Source organism: Eptatretus burgeri, chromosome 6 (assembly GCF_056783735.1).
Source record: "Eptatretus burgeri isolate ZD-2024b chromosome 6, Ebu_testis_v1, whole genome shotgun sequence".
NCBI classification, from domain to species: domain Eukaryota; kingdom Metazoa; phylum Chordata; class Myxini; order Myxiniformes; family Myxinidae; genus Eptatretus; species Eptatretus burgeri.
The window spans coordinates 47,516,876-47,527,618 of NC_140966.1; the positions used below are offsets into that span (position 1 = coordinate 47,516,876).

The window sequence follows — 10,743 nt, forward strand, 5'->3', positions numbered from 1 at the left end:
TAAGGAGTGACGAATCCTTAATCTCATAATACGCTCGTTGACCGGTGTTACCTCAATTATCATTGGGGTCAGCTTATTGGACACAGCTACAGCAACTCCTTGGGTATGGTAACCATCAGAGCGACCAGACCAATAGTAGGTGTAACCACCCACCATTATCTCGCCGCAATCCGGTCTCCGAACCTCAGAGAGAGCTGCAATCCCGATGTCCAAACGCTTGAGCTCAGATGATAACAGAGACAGGTGGTCATCCTCTCTTAGGGATAGGACATTCCAGGCACCCACCCGAAGGGACCGCCTCAGGTTAACCCAAGGAGACCGCCGTCTGGTGGACGACACCTCAGCACCACTCCGACACACTCTCCCGCAATCTGACCCAGGGATGTTACCCCGTGGTTTCCCTCCTATCAAAGATTGGGGGTCCCCAAGGCTTTTCCCCAATCCCGTCATCCGGTGAGCTGCCCTGCGAAGGGAAGCTGCACAGGAGGTACTCCCACGGAGTGGGTTTTCAGATTTTTTTGCGTTTTTGTGTTTTGCGGAATGAAGGGTTTTACGGTGGCCGGAGTGCAAATCCTGCCACCAACCTCCTAATAAGAAGTAACCCAACTGCAGGAGGACGTCTGCAGACACAGTTGGGCACTAGATATGGATGGCCGTTGGCTCACAAGGAGCTCCTCCGCCCTTTGACAGGTTTTGTTTTTAATCCTGCTGGGTGTCCATATCCAAACACCCCCCTCACCAGAAAACCTGGTGGGGGAGACGGTTTAGTCGCCGACAACCCGACCATGGAACAGGTTAGTACAGGTTTACATGGTACCTGTAGCAGGTCACAGATCGAACCTGACCTGACACCTATCTCCATTGTTTGGAGATATCTCCTGAACCTGACCTGATCTCCATTGTTTGTTTGAAGGTGGAACACAAAAACAAATAGCTTAATTTACACATCCTTTATAAATAGTTTATAAAGCTCCCCAAATGTAAAAATATTTTTTGACAAAATTACAAAGTAAACTAGAAAGCATCTCAAACTGTAAAGCCCGTCCGCGTCCGCTTTGCACTCAAACTAAACTTGACAAAAACAGCTAAAAAAAAATAGAAGAAAAATGTAAATTTTATTAATCAGTTATCTCCATATTCTCAAAATAAAGGTTTGTTTGAAATTCGACGACAAAAGCTCAAATGGTAAAAATATAAATAAATAAACATTGTAAACACAGTCACACCAAATAAGTATTTCCATTGCCATGCAATTAAAGAACTGCCACTGGAAACCATTAGTGGTTTCATGAAGTTCCTTTAACAATATCCTTTCCAATGAAAGTGATGCAGTAAATATTTTGTGAAAAGCAAATCCAATTTTGTTCTTCTTTAACGGCTACAGTTATTCCCACGTTCTTGCATGGGCTTGGTGGAGCAGGTTTTGGCACAATTTTTTCATGAACCGGCTGGCCAGGGCTGATGCTCGAATAAGTAGTTCGGACAGGAATTTGCAATTTGTTCATGGTGCCAGTGATAGCTCGCCTACACTTCACGAAGGACAGTGTGGGATCCTTAATGTCCACCAGCCAATGCCGACAGACAGGACACCCAGTTTAACGTCCATCCTAGGGAAACACACACACATTGATGAATCACCCTGCATGTGAAACACCGGGTTGACATTTTATAACTAGGTCGGGATTCGAACCAGGCTAAACAGCTTGGAGGTCGAAAGTCAAATTTATAATAATTTATAGCATTTGCTTTATTCTTTTTTCAACCTTTTATCTTTATCTTTCCGCTGCTATGGAGCATAAAGCTAGAACCAAAGCTCTCTACCCTGTCCTCTCTCGAGCAAGATGTGCGTCTTCCATATTAATTATAGCTTCTGTTACATCCTTGATCTCCATTGTTTGTTTCCATCTGGTTCTTTGTCTCCCCACTGACATTCTAATATTCATCCTCCTTTGTTATCGTATTTTCACTTGTCCTTCCTCATCCATCATGGATTTTTTTTTAAGTGAAAACAAATACATCAAGTTATTTGAAAGACTTCTTTTTCAACCTCAGCGACCTACTGTGTGCATAGTATACATACCAGAGGAGATAAAAAAAAAAACACAAATGCAGATTTCATGGCCATCAATCCTGCTGCAAGCAGATGTTCCCTGTTTTGTCCAACAGCAAACCTATATATGTTTGTCAAATATTGGAAGTTCAGATAAAGCAGAAAATTTTTATCTCCATCAGAGTCCTCCAAAAGCAAGTTAAAGTTTCCCAAGTCAGGGCCGACCATAAGGCACGAGTTTAGTGTATTAAGGTCAAAGCTTGAAATTTGTGTTCATAATGCAAAAAATATAACCCATTGCTATCCACAGGAGAGGAAATTGCTCAGATGTGGTACTCGAAGAAAGGAAATTATGATTTCTCTCAGCCAGGATTCCAGAAGGGCAGCGGTAAGTATTGGCACCTTCTCACATTAGGATGTTTCAATTTTAATTTTATCTTATGAGTCAAGGTTTGGAAATAAATTGCTCTCATCACGTCTACCATAATGTTTCATTCATTGATTGTGCAACACCTGACTGCTGGTTTGCATCATTGCGGGGCGCAGCTGTGCCATTGATGCAGTGTCGCCTGCATATTCCGGCAGGAATTTGGATTTTGTTCAGGGTGTGGCCGATAACTTGTCTACTCTTTGCGAAGGACACCATGTGATCTTTAACGTCTACCAACTAATGCCGGCAGACAGTACACCCAATTTTACATCCAGCCATTGATGAATCGCCCTGCCTGTGAAACACAGGGATGACAGTTTATAGCTGGGTCGGGATTCAAACCCAGGTTAGACAGCTTAGAGGTGAGTGTGCATACCAGGGGTGTGTTCAGTTAAACAAGTTTCCTGTGGAATCCTCACCAAGAGACTTCAGCACTCAAGTAAGCACTCCATTCAAAACCGTTTATAAAGGTGCTGTCACACCTTGACGTTTTAGCCAGCGTATGGCAAGGTCTCAAAATATATGTAAAACGCTGGCGTGCGCTGAACTATTGATGTTTTTTTTCAGTTTTTGGGCGTATAATAACGTGTTGGATGTATGCATAACGTATTAGTAACGTACACAGAACGTTTCAATCACATATAGATAACTTATACCAACAAATGCTGAGCGTGTTGTCGGCGTTCACAACTATGCCCAACGATAGTCTAACCTATGCATAGCACGCGGAAGCGTATCGCTGACCATCATGTGGCATAGGCTATTCATAGGCTGCGGCTCAACGATTCAAATCACAACTGCACTCGACATCAAAGTGTTAAGCCGCTGTCACACCTTGACGTTTTAGCCAGCGCATGCTGACGTATGAAAAATTTGCCGAACCAAGCTGGCACACGTCAAATACATAATGGGTAAGTTTTGTATACGTTAAGAGCACGCTGGCATACGTCGTACTACGCTGGCATACGTCGTCATACGCCCAGTACGACGACGAATTTTAAGCATGTTGAAAATTTCTCGACGTACTCGGCGTATGACACACGTTCCGCAGACGCTGGCCATAAGTTGTAGGCACGTTACGCGATCGTTGACACACGTCGACACGCGTTATTGTACGTTACTCATAAGTCGAAACACGTCGAGGTAATGTTTAGCGTCAGTGTTCCAGACTCCCTGGTTTTTTTCTTTTGGTTTTTTTTTCTTCGGTATGACAGTGATGTTGACACTTCGATTTCTAGTGCGGTTATGATTTAAATCGTTGAGCGGCAGCCTATTAATTATATTATATTATAACCGCACTAGAAATCCAAGTGTCAACATTACCGTCATACCGAAAAGAAAAAAAAAAACAGGGAGTCTGGAACACTGACGCTAAACATTACCTTGACGTGTTTCGACTTATGAGTAAACTTACAAGTAACGTGTGTGGACGTGTGTCAACGATCGCGTAACGTGCCTACAACACGTTACTCATAGGTTTGAAATAAGTTTCGGGTATGCTAATATAAACATTACCTCGACGTGTTTTGACTTATGAGTAACTTACAAGTAACGTGTGTCAACGATTGCGTAACGTGCCTACAACTTATGGCCAGCGTTATGCGGAACGTGTGAGTCATACGCTGGCATACGTCGAAAAATTTCAAGCATGGAAAATTTGTCTAACAGCTCGGCGTACTACGACGAATGCCAGCGTACTATGATGTATGCCAGCGTACTGCAACGTATGCCAGCGTGCTCTTAACGTATACAAACTTACCTATAACGTATTCGACGTGTGCCAGTGTTTTAGCCAAATTTTTCATACGTCGGGCATACGCTGGCTAAATCGTCAAGGTGTGACAGGGCCTTAAGGAACGGCTGGCTTGGCAAGCACAAGCTAGTTGCTTGCTAACTGAATACACCACTGTAGGTCAGCCTGCCAGCCCCAACTAGTACATGTTATAAAATATCGTTTTCGTGTGTTTTACTTCATTTTACATCCTCATTGACACACAGATGGATACAATAAATGCTGTCTTTTGATTAATGCCATAAGTGAAGCGACGGGTAGGCATGGTTAGTTTTATTTTGAATGCAAAATTAAATACGCGATTTCATTTATGTGAAATAAATGCTATTACATGTTTGTTTATTTCAATTTAAAATATTTCATTCGTGTTTGTGACTTTTTTAAAGTGCCTTTGAATGTACTGTATGTACAGATTGCAGTCGATCGTCTGTAATTTGGACATGATGCACATTCAAAGTTAAAAAAAACCAAAATCAACTTAAAGTTAAAAAAAATAGTACCACTGGACTTGTAGCTTATCTGGGCCCTGGCCTAATGTTGTCACCCAAATTTGGTAGCATTCTGACTGGTGGAGCAGGAGAAGATTTTGGAAGGAATTTGTGGGGCCACCATTTTGACACATTTCTGGTCACGTGATCAGCCTGGCCTCCAAAATTTAACATCAGGACCCTGTCCTAATGTTGTAACACAAATTTGGTAACATTCTGACTGGTGGGTCTGGAGAACAAGATTTTTGAAGAAATTTACAAAGTCGGCAATTTTGACCTACTTAAAGTCATGTGACCGAAATGAGCTTTGCAATTTATATTAGCAGTCAGGAGAGGAACGTTGGTGCCAAATTTCGGCCAGATCAGCCGAGCAGTTTGGATGGAGAAGTTGAAATAGGAGACGGACGGACGGTGCGCGATGACAATACCTTATTTGGAACATAAATTCCAGATAAGGCCTTAGTTATTTTATAACTTGGTTTACGGATCCGCCGACGGTATATTTGCCGAAATGAAATATAAATATAAAACATATTTTTAGCCTTTTATATTTATACATTTTCCGCCGAAGGTGCAAAAGTTTCAAAACCCGAAAAGTAAACGTCGGCATTTAGTTTTCAAAATATAATTTTGTGCGTGCGCCAAAATGCCGAGTCACCTTTAACCGAGCTACGCAGTCATCTTCGGTCATGGCGTCTGAGCAGTGGCCTGCGTGGTTCAGATTGACTGTGGTTTCTGGGGCGAAAGTGATTGTTAAGAAGTATGTCAGCGGTATAAATTTGAGTGACTGTAATGTTGATTTAATCACGTAACATCTTGACGACGAATATTCTGGCCGAACGATTGCATCAATTCAGTGCAGCAGCAGGGATGATTCACACGCTATTCTCGATCGTGCCGATTTTGTTTCCATCAAAAGTTGTCCACCGCTGTTCGTATTGAAAGATTTCGGTGCCAAGTACGTCAGTTTCCCTGCGAGATACTGCTATTCAGCCTTCAAAGGACCAGAAATCAGCCTTTGATGTGCTCATGGGGATGGGGAGACGGTACGATCAGATGCCCACTGAAAACTAAGCTGGTTATGGCTCTGATTGACCGTTTTGAGCATGTTGACTCCGAGTAGACACCTTTTTTTAATCATATCCAACACTATGCACTGGTGTGCACGCACACATCTACGACTTGGACAGTAATTTTCTCAGCATCGTTTCCATGTTTGATGATCCAACAGGTTTCTATAAGAAAAACTTGCCAGACTGTATTGTAAAAATAAGTTTTAATCCTTCTTTATTGTTTTTCACATCAGATGATACAGTGAGCATGGGCATCCTGCATTTGAATGGTTTTCCATCTTCAATGTATTCTTAGATCCTACTGGTCCGGGATTTATATTTATTCCCCCCCCCCTCACATACCCTTGTCTTTTCCATGGAACGTCCGAAAAAAATCATGAAAATATATAATTTCTGAAAATTGAAATTATATTTATATTTATATTTCGACCTACCGACCCTACATTTCAGCTGAAAAACTGCGTAAACCAAGTTATAAAATAACTAAGCCCTAAGCGAAAAAATTAAGTAAGACAACTTTGTCAAACTGTGTCAAATACCATCTCGATGTTCTTGTCAAGCTTGAAGGTCTTTCAGCATACTTCAAAGCACAGGCAATATGGACAAGCACACTCAGGAATGGGCATGAATAACTTTGAGATAACACATTCAAGTTACAAATCAACTTATGATTAAGTGAGATCAACAAACGAAAAAAAGTTATTTTTACATTTGACAACTTTATTGAATTGTGCTTGAGGCCACTTGGGGCTGCGATATTAAGGTAAGCCACCTCAGGCACTAAAAAGTTGGTCATACATGTATGGTGGGGGATGTATGGTGGGGGATGCCTAAAATGATCATGGTGATTGTGATGGTCACCATGAAACCAATATGTATGCATCATACTTTAAGGCGCTGTCACACCTTGACGTTTTAGCCAGCAATGGCAACATATAAAAATGTATGTAAAACGTTGGCATATGCTGAAGTTTTGAGTTTTTTTTTTTTTTTAAGTTTTGGTCGTATTCATAACGTGTTGGTCGTATGCAAAACATATTAGTAACGGGCACAGAACATTTTATTGTCTTCTCGATAACTTATACCAACGAATGCTTAGCCTGTTGTCGGCGTTCACAACCTATGCCCAACGATAGTTTAACTTGGGCATAGCACGCTGCACGTATCGCCGACGAACTCGTGGCATTCTCTGATAAAAACCTGCTGCACGCCAATTTAAATCATAACCGCCTGAAAATTGGAAGTGTCAACATTGCAGTCACACCTTGTCGATTTAGCCAGCGTATGCCGACCTATGAAAAATGTGTCTAAAACGCTGGCACACGTCGAATACGGTATGGGTAAGTTTGTATGTGTTAGGAGCACGCTGAAAAACAATGAAGTACGCTGTCATATTCCGTGTTATGTCTAGTACGTCGTGAAATTTCAAGCATGCTGAAAATTTTACGACATACTCGACGTATGTCTCACAAGTTCCGCATATGCTGGCATAAGTTCTCGGCACGCTCCGCGATCGTTGACACACGTCGGACACACGTTACTTGTAAGTTACTCATAAGTCGAAACACATCAAGGTAATGTTTAGCATACCCGAAACTTAATTTTTTACCTATGAGTAACGTGCTTTGAACCTATGTGTAACATATCTCAAACACACATTGTCATATGTCGACGAATTTGATTGACGTCTTCCGGACGACCACAGAACTTACTGAACGTGTTTCTAACTTACATCTACCGTATAATGGCGATTTGGCAGCGTTTAGGGGAATTGGTATATACAAATGGGCTTCACAAGAGGAACCCGTCAGTGTTCCAGACTCCATGTTGAGTCGATGTCAATGTCAGCAGTATCAGTAGTAGTAGTATTCGGTGAGCGTGTCAGTAGTAGTAGTAGGTCCATGTCAGTAGTAGTATGTGAGCGTGATGGGGAGGGTGTGAGTGATGATGGATCCTCGTTGCGTCCACGAATAGGAGACTACTTTGCACCATTGTTCGATGTTCTTTTCGGCTAATTTTTTTTTTCTCATTCCCACGATGAACTATTTTTTTGTTTCAGTTTTTAAAGTATTCAAAACGACTTGGACAAATGCATAATGTACTAGTAATGAACACAGAACACTTCGATAACTTATAGATAAGTTATACCAACGATTGATTCGCGCGTTTTAGGCATCCACAACCTATGCCCAATGATCGTCTAACGTATGCATAGCGTGGCGGCGTATCGTCGACGATTACGTGAGGTTTTCTATTCATAGGCTGCAACTTCACTTTTAATAAATGCCTGTCACTCGCCTATTGTTTTTGGACGCTGGTGTTCGGCAATTGAAATCGTTTTCATTGAACGAGTTAAATCGCTTCCACAGCACTGCAGTCACGGCATCAACAGCAGCAGGCTCAGTGCCAGCCTCATGCCAGGCTCAAGCGGATCCCCGGAGAAGGTGAACTGCTTGGTTATCCTTGGACCCACTCTGGCTAGCAACTCGTCGAACATCGCTGGGGGCATTCGCAGGAAGTTGATGGAGGATGCATGGTCCTCGTTCCGGAGTTCCACCATGAGCTGGTCATATATGCCGTAATGGCGTCGCCTCCCGATCCATGGTCTGACCCAGTTCCGTCTCCGTTCACGTCTTCTTCTCCTGGCTCTATTGGCATGCAACTGGTGCAGTGTCAAATCGATGAGGTCATGTTGATGTTCGAGGACAGGTAGGTATTGTCGTCTCAGCCTTGCCGAATCCTCCATCTCTTGGAATGACATGGACATGTACTCACCACGAAGTCTAAAAAAAAAAGACGGGTTCCCCCTGCGAAGCCTCTTTTTATATACCAATTCCCCTTATCTTTGCCAATACGCCATTATATGGTATCTGTAAGTTAGAAACGCGTTCAGTAAGTTCTGTGGTCGTCCTGAAGACGTCAAATACGTATTTTTGCGTAGGACATGCTTTACAAATAATTCCCAAGCACGTTACTCATAGGTTATAAATAAGTCATGGGTACCCTCAACATTACTTTGACGTGTTTCGAAATATGAGGAACTTTCAAGTAACGTGTTGCGAAGTGTGAACAACGTTCGTGTAGCGTGCTTACAAAACGTTACTCGTAGGTTAGAAATAAGTTTCAGGTACGCTAAACATTACCTCGACGTGTTTCGACTTTTGAGTAACTTACAAGTAACTTTTGTTGACGTATGTCAATGATCGCATAACGTGCCTGCAACTTATGGCCAGCCCAGCGGAACGTGTGAGTCATACGCCGGCATACGTCGTAAAATTTCAAGCATGCAAAAATTTGAGGACAACCCAAAAGTACAACGTTTAAAGCCAGCGTACTATGACGTTTGGCAGTGTTTTTCAGCGTGCTCTTAACGTATACAAAACGTACCCATAACGTATTCGACGTGTGCCAACGTTTGACATTTTTTTCATAAATCGGCATACGCTGGCTAAATCGTCAAGGTGTGACAGTGGCTTTAATTACTTTTGAGAAAATAAACCGGAATACCATAATTCAAATCATCTTTGCTGCTGATGTTTAATCAAGTTGTGCAAATTTATGCTTCCAGGAAACTTCACACAGTTGGTTTGGAAGGCCTCGATGGAAGTGGGGCTTGGTATAGCGTCAGCAAATGAATGTGACTTCTTCGTTGTGGCATTCTTCAATCCACCAGGAAACATAACAGGCAAACAGAATTTTGCTGACAACGTGTGGCCAACAAATGACTAAATGTATTCACATGCACACAATAATATGGTGGCAAACAAGCAATGACAAAAGCTGCTGTCACTGTTCAGTGTTCGGTATAAAACAAAAAAGTCTTATATTCATTATCATGGAATTACCACACCTGATCATTATCAGTTTTATACTCCACATCTCTATATGAAAGAAAATGCTCCATAAAGCACCAAATGCAATTTTAGTAACTTTTCTCATGGATTCCCATTATATTACCAAACAGCCTTTAATGGTCTCATTCCCAAAATCGTTAAATTCGTTACATTTTCAGTTAAATTCATAATGTGAGTCTTGAAAATAAATAGGAAACAATAAATGGGCAATCTTGTGACATGCTTGTGGCATTTACTGGTAAACCTAAAAGAAAGAATGCATGTTCCTGTGTGGGAAATTCCACTGTCCTCTTGCATAATTATGATATTTTCATAAAAGGATGTGGTGAATTTATTTTTGATAATGACCAGATACAGGTAATTTCATTTTTGGGAATTCGAGTTTTGTTTCACTTTAAAGCAAACCAATTGCTAATTGCTAATTAGTTGCTTGCTAATGACCAGTTCCTGTACTTAACCATATTGCTAATTCAATAACACAGTTGTTTAATGAAACAAGAATTCAATACTCATGGCAGATAGTATTATACCAAGATATTGGAATAACAATGAGCTATATTGGTGGCTTAATACGATTTCAGAAATTTTGCTTATTTGCAGGGGGCAGGATGTTTTGTAACCTTAAGATTGGTCCTAATGCAGTTTAAAAAAACAAAAAAAAGGCTATTTTTTGGGTGATTTGAGCTTGGATTCAAAACTTCTATTCATCATTCACAAGCTCAACAAATGGTGCATCAAGTACAATAAAAACTTTTAAAAAAAAGTGTCCATATTTTATTTTGGCTATTTAAAATGAGGCGATGTACATAAACATGCTTGGGCTTTATATACTAGGCGTGGCGGGTGGCCTTGCACACCTGCCAGGAGGAATACACCCTACCCCATCGATATCTCTTTATGGGCCTGAAGGACCTACTGGATGTCCCTGGGGCACTGTGGAATAGCCTTTTTAAAGAACAAATAAAAAACTACAACGGTACTCGTATAGCGCCTCATCTCACCTCGCGCATTCATTCTGAACAAAAATTAAGTACACTTCTGGTACTAAGTAAACAT

General features: G+C 41.4%; 1 protein-coding gene across 5 annotated transcripts in view; it reads left to right on the forward strand.

Moving 5' to 3' along the window:
• The window catches only part of LOC147024705 (uncharacterized), a 100,133-nt gene extending 89,680 nt beyond the window's left edge, over nt 1–10,453 (forward strand). For all 5 annotated transcript variants that reach the window (XM_085884876.1, XM_085884874.1, XM_085884872.1 and 2 more), the window contains 2 exons: nt 2,361–2,438; nt 9,402–10,453. In XM_085884876.1, the coding sequence (XP_085741002.1) occupies nt 2,361–2,438; nt 9,402–9,562 (239 nt within the window). In that variant the 3' untranslated portion in view covers nt 9,563–10,453. The remainder of the gene's footprint in view (nt 1–2,360; nt 2,439–9,401) is intronic.
• The last annotated feature ends 290 nt before the right edge of the window (nt 10,454–10,743 follow it).